Source organism: Mus caroli, unplaced genomic scaffold (genome assembly GCF_978045245.1).
Source record: "Mus caroli unplaced genomic scaffold, Mus_caroli_1 scaffold_18, whole genome shotgun sequence".
Lineage (NCBI taxonomy): Eukaryota > Metazoa > Chordata > Mammalia > Rodentia > Muridae > Mus > Mus caroli.
Window position 1 is genome coordinate 11,203,100 of NW_028227273.1, and position 17,721 is coordinate 11,220,820.

General features: G+C 47.1%; 1 protein-coding gene across 1 annotated transcript in view; it reads left to right on the plus strand.

Annotated features, from left to right (window-relative positions):
• Positions 1–5,676: 5,676 nt before the first annotated feature.
• Positions 5,677–17,721, plus strand: part of Kcng3 (potassium voltage-gated channel modifier subfamily G member 3) — a 45,766-nt gene continuing 33,721 nt past the window's right edge. Inside the window, exon 1 of the mRNA XM_021150022.3 lies at positions 5,677–6,332. Coding sequence (XP_021005681.1) covers positions 5,677–6,332 — 656 coding nt within the window. The remainder of the gene's footprint in view (positions 6,333–17,721) is intronic.

Genomic DNA, 17,721 nt, shown 5'->3' on the forward strand with positions numbered 1-17,721 from the left:
TACTTCTCTCTGAATGTATGTGCGTAGGTTACAGAACGGCCACCAAGGGTTTAAAGTGGCTACGACAGAGTAGCAGGAATTACAAGGAGGCCAGGAGAGATGGAGAGAGAGCTGGGGATCCGGGAGATGAGAAAGGAAACTGTGGAGGGGTGGGTGCAGGTAGCAGGGGAAGCAGAGAACTCACCTGTTAGAGATATGTCAGAGGTGCTGAGTCAGAACAGCTGCTGGGTCAAAGTTGAGTTGAGCCTCAGGTTCGGGTCAAATTGCAGAAGTGCAATGTGGGTCTATGGAGACCACAGACTCCAGACCACAGAAGGAACGGTCAGATCCAGACGGGTCAATGAGGGAATCCTAGCCGTCTGGGCCAACTATGGAGAGCTGAGAGTCACACACCAGGTGGTCGGATGACAGGTGAGTGGGTCATATATGAAGCGTTAAATATACTTTTGTGTTTGCTTAATTCTTGTCTTTTGAGACAGGGGTTCTCTATTTAGCCCTGGTTGTCATTATGCAGACCAGGCTGGTCTTGAATTCACAGAAATCTGCCTGCCTCTGCCTTCAGGGTGCCAGGATTAAAGGCCTGTTAGATGCTCTCTTCAGGGGTCCAGGGGAGGGTGCTGCATCCTTTTTAGCCTGTGGTGTCAGTAGGTTCTTGGGCCTGTTTTCATGCTTTTATTTCTATACATGTGTATGTAAGATGTGTTGAAGAATTAAAAAAAAAAAATACTGACTGTCCTGAGAACATGGGCCCCGGCCCCGGGCCAGATGGCCTAATTCCCCGGAACTTTTGGGAAAAACAACCACAAAATGTTTCAATGTCCCAGGTGCCTTGAAGTAAATATCTGCCCCTAGACTTCCCCTATTTCCTCTCCAATCCTCCCCCTAGGTTGTTTTTTTTGCCTTTATAAGCCTGCTGGAAAATAGGGTCGTGGTCAGACTCCTCTACTCCTGCGTGGTGTATGGGTCTCGACCTCAGCATGCTGGTTTGTGTGCCATTAAAACCTCGTGTGTTTGCAGCAAGCTTGACTGTTGTGGCTTTCTGGGCTCGCGATCCCTGAGACTTGAGTGAGGGTCTCCCTTTGGGGGTCCAACAGTGTATGTATATATAAATACGTATATTCATGTGTCTGAGTCCAGGTGCGTGCCTGCCATAGTAAATTCATCAAGGTCAGAGAATCTCCGGTCTGGGTTCTCACCTCCACCTTGTTTGAAACAGTCTCACCTTCGCTGCTATATACCCCTGGTGTTCTAGTTAGGGTTACTATTGCTGAGATGAAACACCTTGACCAAAAAGCAAGCTGGGGAAGAAAGGGTTTATTCAGCTTACACTTCTAGATCATAGCCCATCATTGGAGAAGTCAGGACAGGAACTCAAGCAGGGCTGGAACCTTGAGGCAGGAGCTGATGCAGAGGCCATGGAGTGGGGCTGCTTACTGGCTTGCTTCCCCTGGCTTGCTCAGCCTGCTTTCTTATAGAACGTGGGAGCACCTGCTCAGGGATGGCACCACCCACGGATGGCACCACCCACAAGGGGCTGGGCCCTCTCCCACTGATCACTAATTGAGAAAATGCCTTATAGTTGGATCTCATAGACATTTCCTCAACGGAGGCTCCTTTCTCTCTGATGACCCTAGCTTGTGTCAAGTCAACACACACAATCAGCCAGTACGCTGCCAGGCTGGCTGGCCTGTGAGCTCCCAGAGATTTTCCTGTTTTGCCTCCCATCTCACCATAGGCACACTGGGATTATGCACAAATGTGTTTGCTTTTATGTGTGCTCTAGGGATCCAAACTCGGCTCCTCACATCTACATAGCAAGTGCTTTAACCAATGGGCTACCTTTGCAGTCCTCGATATGATGTGACTATGGTCATCTGTTTTCTGCAGTTCCAGGTAGACTGATAAATCTGGAGGGCAGAACCGTTCTGCATGTAGGAATAAGCCATTCATCAGTAGGTGCTTCCTGGCAGTAGTGGCCTGGACAGATGGCACTGATTCTCTGTCCACCATGATGCAAAATTCACCCGCTTCTACATCTGCACTCAAAAGGGAGTCAACAGCTGCTTGTAAAATGGAGTGTCTCAGGGCACGGTGTAGGCTGAAAAACCTCTGTTTTGCACAATCCTGAGTAATTTAGGGCAGGGCACAGCCTTTCTGCTCATCACCAGGGGTGCAGGAATTCACACTGAACCCAGAGCTAGCAGTATAAAGAACAGAAGTTTTCCATTAATGTTTGATGTTTCGCGTTACTCATTTCTGGGCTGGTGCACTTTTTCTATGAATTGTATTTACAATGACAAGGCATATTTGCACTGACGGAAACATACATGAGATGGGATGAGCTGTCTATTGCCCCGACGCCATCTGTCTCACTTAACACCCACAGCACCCTCTTAAGAGAAGCATCCTCACTCCATCTTATGCACGAAAGACTGAGATTTAGAGGTTAAAGGATTTGTCAGATATCACTTGGCATTTTGCAGCCTGCTTCCCCTGAAGGATGAGCCCAGAAGCCATCTTGGACAATCTGAACTCCTGTATGCTGGGATTACAAGAATGGACCACTAAGCCCAGTTTATTTGATTTGGGCTTTCGTGCATGCCAACACTTTATCAACTAAGCTATATCCCCAGCCAGGATTTTGGAGAATAGTTTCATGTAGCCCAGGTTGGCCCCAGGTTTCCATTTAGAGTTTGAAGGATGCCTTGGTGAAAAGGAGAGAATGCTTTGGGGAATTGTTTGGGATCACTAGGGCATGAAAGAATGACGGGGAGAAGGTTGCAATGATAATCTAGAAGCTAGAGATGGGAGTGGCTAGAGCCAGGGCTGGCTTGAGCCTTCTTTCTGCCTTGCTGCTGTGGTTAGAGGGTCTCTAGCAAGTTCCAGCCACATCTGCCACAAACCTTTGCTACACCTCTCTGAAATGGGTTGATACATTGAGAATGAAAAACAAAAAACAAACAAACAAACAAACCCACCTTATTTCAAGCTCAAATCCTTCCTGATGCTTTTTAAATGTTAATGCGTACTAAGGATTTAGATAAGACACCGCCAGATACTGTCCTGAACCCAGAAGAGAACCCGAGTGTAATAATTCCCCTGTATGCGTCCTCTCAGAACACAGTGGTATAGGATTGTTTGTAAGAATGTTCTCTAAGCCAGGTTATACCGAGACAAAGCTATCATTTCTGCACCTCTCTGTATACTTTGTTTAAGAAAATGATTCGGGTGTTGCTGTTGGGTTAATGATATCACAATCAACTAAGAGTGTTACATTAGAAACAAAGAAAATGATTTAAACCTATCTAGCCGAAAAATATGAAAATATACTTATGAAGCCTACGCTGCATTGTCACCAAATAATCTGCTTTTTAAGTTCAAATTTAATTTAAAAAGAGACATTTCTCTAAATGCTTCCAACAGCAGACTGCAAAGGGGTTTTTTTTTTTTTTTGCATAGAGAACACAGGAAATGAATATAGTAATGTTCAAATCACCAACACACTGGCTGTTCGGTTGCTTGTTGCTTTTAGAATATTTTTAACAACTTGCTGGTGAATTGGCTCTTGCTGGTGTGAAGCCAGGCTGGTATATGGTTCTCACCTGCTTTTATTTATTTATTTATTCTTCTGGTCACTGTGTCCTATCCATTACCAAGACCTGCTAGATACTGGGCTGGGTTTCTCATAACTGGCTTTCATTTTTACTGACACGAGGTTAGGGTTTCTATTCCTGGCTTGCTGAAAGAGCCTTTTCCTTAGAATAACCCACGGGGCAGAGCGTCTTCCTAAACTAAGGCTTTCATCTAGCCACTTCTGTTATTAAAGCTTCAGGGATCCCATTGCAGATAGCCTGGCATGGACACAGGTTTCGGAACTCCCGTTGTTTCAGCCAGACAAATGCATTAGCTATCTTTACAGTCGCTAATCTTTCACATCTGGCATTTGCTCCCCGGGAGTCCCTGGCTCCTTCTGCCAGCACCTCCTTCCATTCCGTATTGAATTCACTTCCTTCAGGATGTTTTCCTTGCTTAGTAGCTACTTAGCAGATAAATAACTCTTGTTTTTGAGCTTTTAATCACATTAAGTGCTTTAAAAAAATGATCCAAGTCTTGGGATAAACAGCTTACGGAGATTTTCATTCTCTAAGAACCACCCAGGGTGACTTTGTCAGAAAGAGAACTCAAATTTGCAGCCGGCTGTTTTCACTAACATCTATCCTAGAAGCAGAGCAAATGACTCCTTATGGTGACCTCTAGCGGGCACGGGGCAGTCCTACAAAATTAGGAAAGTGAAGGGGGAAAGCAAAACCCTTCCCCAGGTACTCCATGGTCACAGGAGCCCATCTCACCCCTCCACCCTCCCTATTCATTTTTATTTCCAGTGTTTGTTTTGCATCTAACGCCGTCTCCCTTATATATAACTCACCTGTTTCTTGCCTTTGACGGGCTGGTTTGCCGGTGTCGGATGTGTAAACTGATGTTTAAAATAATGCCTGCCAAGTCGAACCCCACTCCACCAAGCCTTAACCTTGCCTCTGCATTTGAAGGCCGGTGTCGCAGTCGCACGGGGGTGCTACGGGGAGGGAAGGAGTGGACATCGAGATAGCATGAAAAGGAGAATGCAAGATCGAGGCAATAAGACATTCTGGTCTTGCCAGTGAAAGAAAATTCTCTCCAGACTGCTACCCGACTCCACCGGAGGCATCGTGAGAGCGGTGTAGGTGCCTTCTCAGGACCCCAAGGCTGGGAAAGATGGGGGACTAGGGCGAGTCCGTTGGCCCATGGCATCCCTCAGGGAGCAGGGGGTGGGGAGAGCTTGGTGCGCGGCCGCCTTCGGAGCGCACAGCACGTGGGGCGCCCCACGCGCGGAGAGGAAGCGCAAAGTCTGCAGGCAAAGCCGCGACTGGGTTGCCTGCTTTGAGAAATCCTTTGGGGCGGCCTTAGAAGCCGACCAGGGTTTCCAACAGTCTCTGGCAAAGGCTCATCCAGACGCCGTCTGCTCCCTACTTCAAACCTCGCACCTTGGTCCTCGCCTCTGCACCTCTCCTTCCCTCCTGTCTCCTCCCTTCGGGGACTCTTTAAAGGAGCCTGGGAGAGGTGTGTCCATCATCCGGATGGCCCCGGGGCTCCCCGCAGCTCGCATCACGGCCCGCGCACCCCTCCCGGCCACTGCGGGCGGGGGCGCACGGCGTCACGAGGCGGGGAGCCCGAGGTCCGGGGCGGGGCGCCGGGGAATCCCAGCCCGAGCGAGCCGGGAGGTGCGGGCGCGGGCGGGCAAGGAGGTGCGCGCGGAGGGAGCGGAGCGCGCGGAGCCGGCGGGCGAGGAGGAGGACGGCGAGGGAGGCCCCGCCCCCGCCTCCCGGAGCCCGCTCCTCGCCGCCGCCGAGCCCGCTCACTTTACCTTTCGCCTCTGGACGGCGGCGGGGCTGCGTGTGCCGGGGACCGGGCAGACCTGCCCAGGGCGCCTCGGCTAACGCTCGCCCTCTGGGAGACCGGCGCCACCTGGAGCTGCGGCCAGCCACCCGGATTCCGGAGGGCGAACCCGGGAGCGAGGGGCGGCGGCACTGACACCGCGGGGGACGCGGGCGGTGCGGGGCGCGAGCCCCGGGGGAGCTCGGGCCCCGACGGCGCGGCCACCCCGTGCGCGCGGCGGGCAGGCCCCCGGGGCGGCCAGCCATGACCTTCGGGCGCGGCGGGGCGGCCTCGGTGGTGCTGAACGTGGGCGGCGCCCGGTACTCGCTGTCCCGGGAGCTGCTCAAGGACTTCCCGCTGCGCCGCGTGAGCCGGCTGCACGGCTGCCGCTCGGAGCGCGACGTGCTCGAGGTGTGCGACGACTACGACCGGGAGCGCAACGAGTACTTCTTCGACCGACACTCGGAGGCCTTCGGCTTCATCCTGCTGTACGTGCGCGGCCACGGGAAGCTGCGCTTCGCGCCGCGGATGTGCGAGCTCTCCTTCTACAACGAGATGATCTACTGGGGCCTGGAGGGCGCGCACCTGGAGTACTGCTGCCAGCGCCGCCTAGACGACCGCATGTCCGACACCCACACCTTCCACGCGGCAGACGAGCTGGGCCGCGAGCAGCCTCGTCCCGCCGGACCCGAGGCGGCCCCCTCCCGGCGCTGGCTGGAGCGCATGCGGCGGACCTTCGAGGAGCCCACGTCGTCGCTGGCCGCGCAGATCCTGGCCAGCGTGTCCGTGGTGTTCGTGATCGTGTCCATGGTGGTGCTGTGCGCCAGCACGCTGCCCGACTGGCGTGCGGCGGTTGCTGACAACCGCAGTCTGGATGACCGGAGCAGGTACTCCGCCAGCCCTGGGAGGGAACCCTCCGGGTAGGACGCACTGCTTTTTTTGCCCGTCCAGTCCGTCCAGTCCCGTCTATCCGTGCCGTCCGTCCGTCCGTCCGCCGTTCTCCGTCCTGTCTGCCTGGCAGCTCAGCTGGGCTTTTTTCCTGCCCCAGGAGGCCCCTGGCGCTCCAACCGAGGGGTGTGAGGAATCTATGGGTCCCCAACCCCGCCCCCTTTTCACAGGCGCAGCCTGTGGGTGTGCTTGGGTCTCACCTTTTAGAGTAAAACCTCCAGGCTTGTATTTTAGTTCTGACCAAATAGCAACCTGCTAATTAGATTTTCCAAACTTTTATTGCTAACACGCAATAATTTGCACGATGATTCAGTTTGAGCTAAGAGCTCTTTGAAATATGTGCCAATACTGGTGGTGTTTGAAAAGATGAAGTCTCATTTCGGTGAAATGTGGTCTGCTTCAGTGCCCACACATTCTGCACACCCTGCCCCTGGCGTAATGTGTGCTGGGATGGAATCGCCGTATTATAAAGGAGGCTAATTTAGTGATAGACTCTGAATAATGGGTGCCTGTACCCTTTTTCCTTTCTCCCTTCTGAGCAAGTGTGGACCTAGCAAATTCCTCTCCTCCGTGTGGCATTAAGGATTTAGGGTTTCATTCTGAGGGTCTTCAGTGTGGAGAAGAAAACAAAAACAGATATTACCTTGGGAGAGAAGAAAAAGCGAAACTTCCCCAAACCCAAGAACAGGATTCGGTCATTGAAGTGTCTCCCCGCTTCCCCCCACTTTACTAGGATGAAAAGAAAACACTTTAATCTTTCCTGAGCTCATGCTTACCTCTTAATGGTGATAGCACTCTCCTGTTTTTAGAACAAGTGAGTTTATTTTGCATATTTGGTGGGAGGAATAAGCAGACTAAAGTTGGACCTTCCGAGCAGACAGCCATTTTGGGCATAAAACCCAAACTGTATATTCTCTTTCACCCTTTGTTTGATAACTCTTCTAGGAGCCTTTACCCATTCATTTTCTGTCCTATTTTTTTTCCCCCTTCACTTTCAAGTCAAGACCGTGCCCTGTAATCCTTTCCCGATGGGCCTGTGTGTGCTAGGGACTGTGGTAAGTGCAGACCCAGCAGCAGTACATCGCTTCCACAGAATATTCTTCCTCTCTGTATGAATCTTAACAGTAACTACAGTGGACTGGAAGCACAGAGCCCATTGCCAGCATCCCATCTTGGCATGAAATCTCAGACCTGTGCTTTGAAAAGAAGAAACTTAGGAATGTCGTCCTGTTTTGTGTGTTGGGTCGGGTCTCCACAGAGAGGGATCGATTCCTTGGTACTTCCTTGATGAAATTAACTTTCCTTTATAAATAAAGTGGCCTTGATAATATTTTTTTTGAAAGCATCATAGAAAAATGAGCCACGAGTGACCGGCTTTGAAAGGACTCGTCAGTAACTGTAGAATTTGAAGGTTAGTGATGGACCGAGCTCATTAGCCAAGGCAACAGGAGCACTGACTGATAGGTTTAGACTGTGAGGGAATTGATTACGGGGTACCAAGTGAGTGACAGCCTTTCTGAAGGAGGGAGGGGGTTTGGGGAGAAAGAGGGTTAGAGTGGAGCATTGGGGTGAACACTAATTTAGATAGAAAGAGAAACTGAAGAAGCCCCGAAGGGAGTAGACAGATAAAACAGAGAGGCTGCAGAGGAAGTGAAGAAGATAGAGTAAGGCTCCGTTTGTGTATATGTATGTATCTTAAGTATGTATATAATTATTCAAGTCAACCTGTTTCCTAGATACCCGGATATTTCAGGCATATGCATGTTTTTCTTGGCTTAATGGCCCGGTTTTAAGCTTCCTTCTATGAGTAGGTATAAGAAAGCCTGTATCTGTAATCCCAGATAAACCATGGCATGGTGGAATATTAAGGATGTCACACGTTGCACAAGAAGCCCTCGCTGGCCTCCTGTAACAGAGACATGGCAGCTGGCGTTTCATAGTCGCTCAGTTCCTGCCAGCCTGTGGCCACTGACACTAGTCTACATCCTTTTGAGATTTGAGTAAGAATTTACTTGCCATTTACTTCCGAGCCTCAGCTCACAATCTTGATTCATCTCATCACAGTTTCTGAATGTCTTTCCTGAGCGTCCATTGTTCCAAGCACTGTAACTTTTTCTCATAAAGAAAAGTTAAGCTCTTAAGCTCTCACCTTTCTTACTCTCTAGCCCTCTTTCTTTCCTTTCCCCCCTCTCTCTACGTGACCATGGCCTCTCTCTTTCTTCCTTCTCTCTTGTTCTCTGCCTTTCTACAATAAAGCTCTAAAACCAAAAAAAAAAAAAAAAAAAAAAAAAAAAAAAGGAAAGAAAGAAAAGAAAAGTTGATGTAGGACTCAGAGGCACAGTGGGTCTTCAGGAGTTGAATTATTCCAAGAAAGCCTTCAAGGGTCATGGAGGATGGAAACCCGCATCCTTAGAAGTCTGTGCACTGTCCAAACACTGGCAGGGGGCGTCACTTACATAAACGGGTTTATGCAACCTGCACAATCCTGTGTCTTGCTGAAGAGCAAAATAGGAGAGTCTTCCACTAAAAGGAACAGCGTGGGCACAGGCATGAAACTTGTATGTTATGTTTAGGGAGTGAGAACGGTGGTAGCGTGAGCTGGAAAGCAGAGTCTAAGGATGTGAATAACTCTGTTTTGCAGCCCAGGCTACCTCTTGGCCCCTTTGTATCCTTTGTACTGAGAAGCTTAGCCGTAGAAAGTCGAGTGTGTTAAGTGTGTGTCCCGTGATGGCAGAGGGAGAAGATGGGGCACAGGAAAGATGAATGGGCATGGATCACACCTGTCATTCTGCTAACTTAGGCTCAATGCCCGAGGGTCAAGAGATAGAGCCTGTGTTACATAGTGAGTCCCAAGCTATGTCATAGTGAGACCCTGTAAACACCCCCCCCCCCAAAAAAAAAAAATCAGGGGCTGGGAATGTTAGCTCAGTAATAAAAGCACTTGGGCAAAAGCTCTTAGGTTGGATTCCCAGCCTTGCAAAAGCATGAGCTTTTGAAAGTCTTTGGGCAGGATCTGAGTTGTCTTGCTCGGTGCTTGTGAAAATAGATACTAAGTAACAGGTATGGTCTCTACTAGGGAGAATTGAAGAACCACCTGTGGGCTCTCCACGCCCTGCTCTCTTGTTCCTAAGTCACCTCTGTGCCCCTCACTGTGCGTTCCTAACCTAGTGAAATGGATCATTCACGCACAGCTCAGGTCCTGTCCCCAGTCTTTGTGGGCTGCCCTAGTAAATGAGATGTTTCCTCCCAAACTTAAGGGATTGCTGCTTTGTACTATTTATATGTCATTCGATGTCCTCGAGGGCATTTTCTCATAACACTGTGATGTGGATGAAAAGCCCTTGAAGACAGGTGAACTCATTCATTACTCCCTACACCACCATTTTGTTTTATTGTCTTTTTTCCCCCCTTTCTCGAGACAGATTTCTTTGTGTAGGCCACTACCCTAGTGTCCTAATTCCTTTTTCATAGGCTCTTTCTCCAGCAGCTTCTATGAGTATCCTAGGCTATGGAGCCAGTCCTGTAGTGCCTTCTGCCTAGAGTCTCCTGACACCACCAAGGAGATTCCTGTTCTTTTTGAAACTTTAGCTTGCAGACAGATTGCCTTGTAAGATTGCTAAGCATTAGTCTGGTGTGGGGGCACATGGACAGCTAAAGCAGGAAGCCTGCAAATTTGAGACCACTCTAAAGGGGGCTGCTGGGCAGTGGTGGTGCATGCCTTTAATCCCAGTACTTGGGAGGCAGAAGCTGGTCAATTTCTGAGTTCCAGGCCAGCCTGGTCTACAGAGTAAGTTCCAGGATAGCCAGGGTTATACAGAGAAACCCTGTCTTGAAAAAAACAAAAAAAAGGGGGGGGGGAGGGTTGCTGGAGAGACAGCTCAGTGGTTAAGAACACTTGATACTCTTTTTTTTTTTTTTTTGGTTTTTCGAGACAGGGTTTCTCTGTATAGCTCTGGCTGTCCTGGAACTCACTCTGTAGACCAGGCTGGCCTCGAACTCAGAAATCCACCTGCTTCTGCCTCCCGAGTGCTGGGATTAAAGGCGTGCGCCACCATGCCCGGCCACTTGATACTCTTGAAGAGGACCCGGAGTCTGTTCCCAGCACCCACATGGAGGCTCACAAACATCTACAACTCCAGTTCCAGGGGATATGTCGCCCCCCTTTGGTTTCCGGTGGTACTGCATGTATGTGGAACACCAGCAATACACAGAGGCAAAACACTCATACAAACAAAATAAAAGTAAATCAATCCATTTTAAGAAATGGAGAAACATTACTAAACATTGCTATTTATTTTAGAAAAATGTACCCTTTGATAACTGCTTGTGACATGGGTCGGCTTCTGTCAGGCAGGGTGGGTATAATAGCTGTGTCTTGATCGTTTACCTGGGGGCTTGTGTACTCTCTGTTGGTCTCAGAAGTGTTTCTGAGTTTTTAATCAGACGTGCAAAGCCTTATGATAATTTTGATCTGTTCTTTAGCAGTTCTTTGTCACGAATGGGGATTTGGATCTTTAATTTGTATTACTTTGTTGTGGTGATAAGAATTTGAGGAGAATGTAAAATGTTTAACTTTCTTGTGTTATTTTAAGCAGCCGTTAAGGAAATTTAAATAATCAAAACGTAGCAGCAAGGTGATGGAAATTTTAAAATCAATTGTGTTATTTCCATTGCCTTTGTGTTCAATATTACATAAACCCAATAGGCTTTGGAGTGAGTTAAAAATAAGAGCAGCATTTGAAATTATGGGCTAAAGGTCTTCGGGCTTTCACTTGGCAGATAAGGTGGTTATTTGTAGAAGTTGGTAATTAATAGATCTCTGATAAGATTGGACGGAACCTGGGACCTCAGTTAAACCCTGTTCTTTCATACTGGACTTTTAAGTGTAGGTGGGATTTTTTTTATGTCTGCTGCCAGTTTTACAGTTCTGTGGAAGACTTATTTTGTCAATCCCCCCCTTTTTTTTTCTAGTAAAGTGCTTTTTTTTTTTTTCTCATTTTGGTAAAGAAGTCATTTTAAATGCACCTTTTATTTGTCTATTTTTAATGAAAGCTTCACTCATCGGGGGATGTAGAATGTCAAGCTGTAGTGTGGCTCACTCTCCTCGGACCCCGTGCAGGTTCCTGGCTCTCTTCCTGGCCTCCGACTTGCTGTGTAGGTGAGGATGGCTGTGAACTCTCGAACCTCCATCTCTTCAGCCCCTAAGAATTTGCTTCCTTCACGTAACAAGGCATCTTGAAACTCCAGTTCATTTTTCTCTTCCCCCTCTTTCTTAACAGGATCTGGCTGTAGAGCCCAAGTTGTCCTGAAATTCTAATCTTCTCTTCTCTACCTCCCTAGTAGTGGGATTATAGGTATTTGACATAATGCCTGGTACCGTTGTTCTTCTTAATGTCGGCACAGTATCCCAGTGTGTGAATAAGCCAGAATTCACTTAGAGAGTATGGAGACTGTTTCATCAAGATGGTTTCCGTCGTAAAGTGTGGAAAATGGACTCTTTAATTCTCCTCCCATCAACCACTGCCTGGGGTTCTCTCTGCTACACACTTCTCATAAAACCCTGGCATGGGAGGCAGATCTCACAGAAGAGAATTGTATTCACTGCTCAATAGGAGTGGTTATGCCAGAGGGACCCTAATACCTGTGGGCCTGAGAACAGCTTCACCAATAGAAAATAATAACTGTAATATCGTGTGTGTGTCTGTTTGTGTATGTGTGCACCTGTATAAGTTTGTAGACCAAACCCTTAAGTAGATTTTAAAATTTCTTGGCTTTATTTTTTTGTGTTGTTACACTGTCTTATTATCTACCTGTTCTCTCTCTCTCTCTCTCTCTCTCTCTCTCTCTCTCTCTCTCTCTCTCACACACACACACACACACACACACACACATTTTCATGTATACAAATGAATGACCGAATGATTGTTTTGTACTGTGGAGATTGAACCCATGTATATAAGCAAGTGACGATCCATACTATTTAATCATACTGTTTGGTTAGGCGTTTACAGAAGTATAAAATGTGCCAGAATTGTCTGTGCGCCTCACCACACACCACCAGCTCACTGGTTGGATTTTTAAATAGCAAAAGAAAAAGAACTAGGTCTGGTAGTATATAAACTTGTAAGTTTCAGGCAAGCCCTCAAATGAAAAACCCCCAAACAATTTAAAAAAAATGAACCAAAGCAAAACTGATATACTTGCCATACATGGCATTCAGATTTCGGTATCTGTGTTAGGTTTTATTGAAAATCAACTACAGTGGTTCTTTGACACAGTGTCTGACAGAATCGAGCAGCTGTAATGTGGCCTTTGGCAGAGCATGGTGGTCCATGCCTGTAGTGCCAGCACTGGGGAGACAGAGGCAAGAGGATCAGGTGTTCAAGCCTGAGGCAAACCTGGGCTACATGACACTGTCTTAAAAAGCAACCCCCAGTCGAGGCATGGTGACGCATGCCTTTAATCCCAGCACTCGGGAGGCAGAGGCAGGTGGATTTCTGAGTTGGAGGCCAGCCTGGTCTACAGAGTGAGTTCCAGGACAGCTAGGGCTACACAGAGAAACTCTGTCTCGAAAAAGCCAAAAAAAAAAAAAAAAAAAAAAAAAAGTAACCCCCAAAAGAGACAGTTTGTACCTCAAAGCCTGGCTGGGTAGAGAGGGCCTTGCCGGCCCCTGACCTAGTATAATACCTCCCTCAGATCTGGGCTCACACGTTTAGGTGGTTCAGGAGGCCCGTTCCTCGCCCATGCCATAGTTTTTTTTTTTTTTTTTTTTAAAAAGATTTATTTATTATATGTAAGTACACTGTAGCTGTCTTCAGACACTCCAGAAGAGGGCGCCAGATCTCGTTACGGATGGTTGTTAGCCAACATGTGGTTGCTGGGATTTGAACTCTGGACCTTTGGAAGAGCAGTCGGGTGCTCTTACCCACTGAGCCATCTCACCAGCCCATGCCATAGTTTTTAAACCTTCTAAACCTTCTATTCTGACACAGAGTTTTACTAGGTTGCTTCAGCTGGTCTTGAACTCAACTCCGTAGCCTACTCAGAACTTGAACTTGTGATCATGGGATAACAGGCTTGTATGGCCAGCTTTATTCCTCTGATCCAGTGGAGAGGCCTCTCGAGTTTCCCTCTTTGTAGAAATTAGCATAGCAATTGCACTACCTTTTGGCTGTCTGAGAAGATTAATGAGTGAGTTATTTCTATCGAGTCTGACGTTAGATGCTGTCCTGACCCACAAATAGTTCTGCTTTCTTGCTAGCTGAGCTTACTATCCAGTCATTGTTGGGGACTATGACTGAGAACTTTTTTACTACTATCTGTGCTTGGGAGGGGAAATCAAGTTTTCATAAGCTAACAACTATCTCATTAATCTAAGATGTACCTAGTTCACATTTATTCTTTTTTCTTTCATTCATTTTTTATATTATTTAATTTTATTTATATGAGCACTGTAGCTGTCTTCAGACACACCAGAAGAGGACATCATCAGATCACGTTACAGATGGCTGTGAGCCACCATGTGGTTGCTAGGAATTGAACTCAGGACCTCTGGAAGAGCAGTCAGTGCTCTTAACCGCTGAGCCATCTCTTCAGCCCTCTTTTTTTTTTTTCAAGGCAGGCTCTTACTATATAACCTAGGCTGGCCTCAAACTTAGAGATCCACCTGCCTTAGCCTCCAGAATGCCAGGATTAAAGGTGTGTGCCATCACACCTGATCTAACTCACATTTAATATTTATTTATTTAATGACAGGTTGGGGATTTCCCAGGACCGTGTGCATGCAGAGGAAGAGTTCCACCACTGAGTGGGTATCGGTCTATTTTATTTTATTTTATTTTATTTTATTTTATTTTATTTTATTTTATATTTTCAGAGACGGGGTCTCACTATGTGGCCCTGGCTGACCAGGAACTCCCTATGTTCAGGCTGGACTTGAACTCACAGAGATTTCCTTGTGTCTGCCTCTCGAGTGCTGGGATTAAAAGTGTGTGCTGCTAGGCTCGGTTTCACGTCAGTGTTTCGGTGTTTATTTTTAGATAAGGTCTTTCTTAGTTGTCTAAGTTGGCCTGGAAGTTTCTTTGTAGCCCAGGTAGGCCATAAGCTTATGGTCCACCTGCTTTAGGCTTTTGCATAGGCCACCATGGTCAGCTCATTTACAACCACCTCCCCTTCTTTCACATATACACACATTCCCTCTCAATTTTTAAAACGTAGACATTAGAGTTTAGAATTTCATCCATGTATGTAAACTGTTTTGATCGTATCCACTCACACCCTCATTTATAACATTCCTCTGTCTAGATGTGCACGCCTGGAATCCACCTCAGAGACCTCGGAGGTTCCCTGCGTGGGAGTTGATTGTGGGATCTCAGGGTGCAGTAGGTGCAGTTAGAAATGGACTCTGTTGCTGTTAGAGGCTGCACCCATAGTTCAGCGGTCATGTACTCTGTACTGGTAAATCCCTGTGCTGGCTTGGGAGGGCATGGATGACCCAACCTGGATCCACAAGCTAGGTCCTGTTAAATCAGAACCAGGCACCTTAGCAACATATTAGAAATTTATGAGTTTGGGTACCATTGACATAGCTTAGAGCGGTGGTTCTCGGCCTTCCTAATGCTGCGACCTTTTGTTTTTTGTTTTGTTTGTTTGTTTGGTTTTTTGTTCTTTTTTTTTTTTTTTTTTTTTTTTCCAAGACAGGGTTTCTCTGTGTAGCCCTGGCTGTCCTGGACTCACTCTGTAGACCAGGCTGGCCTCGAACTCAGAAATCTGCCTACCTCTGCCTCCCAAGTGCTGGGATTAAAGGCATGCACCACCACTGCCCAGCTATGCTGCGACTTTTTAATACAGGTCCTCATGTTGTAGTGACTCCCAACTGTAAAATTATTTTCATTGTTAGTTTGTGTAACTTTAATTATGCTGCTGTTATGCATCGTAATGTAAATGTTTTGTATGTAGACCCCTGGGAAAATGACCCAGAGGTTGGAAACCCCTACCTTAAAGGGAAAAGAGCATGTGCTGCTAAGAGCTGAATGTCTGAGATGGATCCCTGGAATCCACATGGTGGAAGGAGAGAGCCGGCTCCTACATGCGTGCTGAGGCACACACACACACATACACACACACGTATATACACATACCCAGGTATATACACATACACTGGAATATACACACACAGAGACAAATAAATAGAACGTGTTTATGATTTTGTATGAATATTAAGCATGTTTAAGAAGCAGGAAATGGAACCTACTGTGGTGATTCAGTCCTATAATCTCAGCACTCAGGAAGCCAAGGCAGGGTGGCATCCTCCAGCATCCCCCAGCATCCCCCAGCGCCAGGCACATGGACGCCACGAAAGTGGCATAAATAACCAGCTGTGTCAGGCATTGTGTCTCCACCACCGTAGACTCAGGTTTTTCAGAAAGATCATCTAAGGTGTCCTAGACAAAGCAAGCAAACCATTGATTTTCCCCATAATTTGCCCCTTAGTCCCTATCTGTAATTTAAAAACAAATTGCAGTGTCAGAGAATGCAGAGCTTTCACTTAGAATCATGGGCTCTCCCACTGCGAGGTGACACCAAACCCTGGTGTATGTTTTTAAACAATTCGTGTGAAGATGCAGGAGGTTGCAGAAAGCACTTCTGTGTGTGGTGTCATACTATGATTGTCTCAAGGAGAGCATTCTTCAGGTGGCTGAGCTGTGGGCTGAACCAGCAGCTCCCCAGACACTACTGATACTTTGTTAATCCACATTTGTTCAGAGTCAAAGGCAAAGCAGATGTTTCTCTGAGATGAATCAGGTGAATCTGTTTAAGGAGAACAGGGGACTGTATTTGTGGCTATTGATCAGATCCATTCTTGAAGGTAAAACTTAGTAACTACGAATTTCCTGGCCATGGCATGAGCTCGTGGTCCCGGCACCCAGCGGGCAGAGGGGTTGAGAAGTTGAGGTCAGCCTGGGCTGTCTGGTCAGTCCTAGGCCAGCCTCAGTAACAGCACTGAAGACGTCACACAGCCCTGTCGGTAGTTTGTAATCCACACCACTCAGCTTGCTGGTTGGTATATCCTAAGTGACCAGTCCAGATGTCACAGAATTATGCTGCAAAAGAACCCAGTTTAGAGGTAGATGCTTGCCCAGATACTCTCTGGGAAAAGCTGTCACCTTTTGAGGTTTGGTATTGACAAAGAAAAATGCCTGCAGCTATGTGAAAAAGGTTAGTAAAATTTCCTTTTCCTTAATTTTTTTTTTTTTTATTAAAGATTTTTAGAAACTGGGACCAGAAAGATGGTTCTTTGGTTAAAAGCGCCTCCTCCACCTCCTCCTCCTTCTCCTCTTCTTCTTCTCCTTCTTTTCTTTTTTAAGATTTATTTACTTATTTTATTTATATGAGTACACTGTAGCTGTCTTCAGACACACCAGAAGAGGGCATCAGATCCCGTTACAGATGGTTGTGAGAGCCACCATGTGGTTGCTGGGAATTGAGCTCAGGACCTTTGGAAGAGCAGTCAGTGCTCTTAACCACTGAGCCATCTCTCCAGCTCTCATGCTCCTCTTTGATGTTCGATTCCTAGCACCCATATTAGTTGACTCCCAACTACCTCTAACTCCAGTGGAGAAGGGAGGGTATCTCTAACCTCCATGGGCACATGTACTCAAATACACATATAGATAAACCAAAAAATGTAAAACTCTGTATATATGTGTCTTTGTGGGTATACGCACATGAGTGCAGGTGCTGTGGGGGGCCAGAAGAGGGCGTCAGATGCCCTGGAACTGAAATTCCAGATAATTGTGAGCTGACTTGCGTGGCTTCTAGAAACTAAACTTGGGTGCTCTGGAAAAGCAGTAAGCCTGTTGTCTGACGAGCCATCTCTCCTGCCCTATTGTTGTTTATGAGGCAGGATTTTATGGTGTACACAAAGCTGGCCTGTAACTCAGAGATCTTCCTGCCGCTGCCTCCTCAGCTCTGGGTTTATAGGGAAGGACCACGGGCCTGGTTGGTGCAATGAAGGCAGCAAACTCGGAAACTCATGCATGCTAGGCAAGCACAGGACCAACTAAACTACGTCCTCAGACCTATGTACTACAAATAACTCAAAACTTCCTACCTCATATCTAACATAAGTATTGATAGATAAAATCTTCATGAAACAAAAATGTCTTGAAACCAGCCAAGTAATACCTCAGTTTTAGCGTGGACATCCAAGCCCGTTCTCTAAAAGCAGTGGAAAATTCTTGCTGTTGCTCTTTTCCAATTGCTTTTCCTCAGAAGCACTCTGTTCACCCTTCCTAAGATAAAAATATTTATTTGTGGGACCGGAGAGGCTTAGCAGTTAAGATCCTTTGTTGTTCTTGC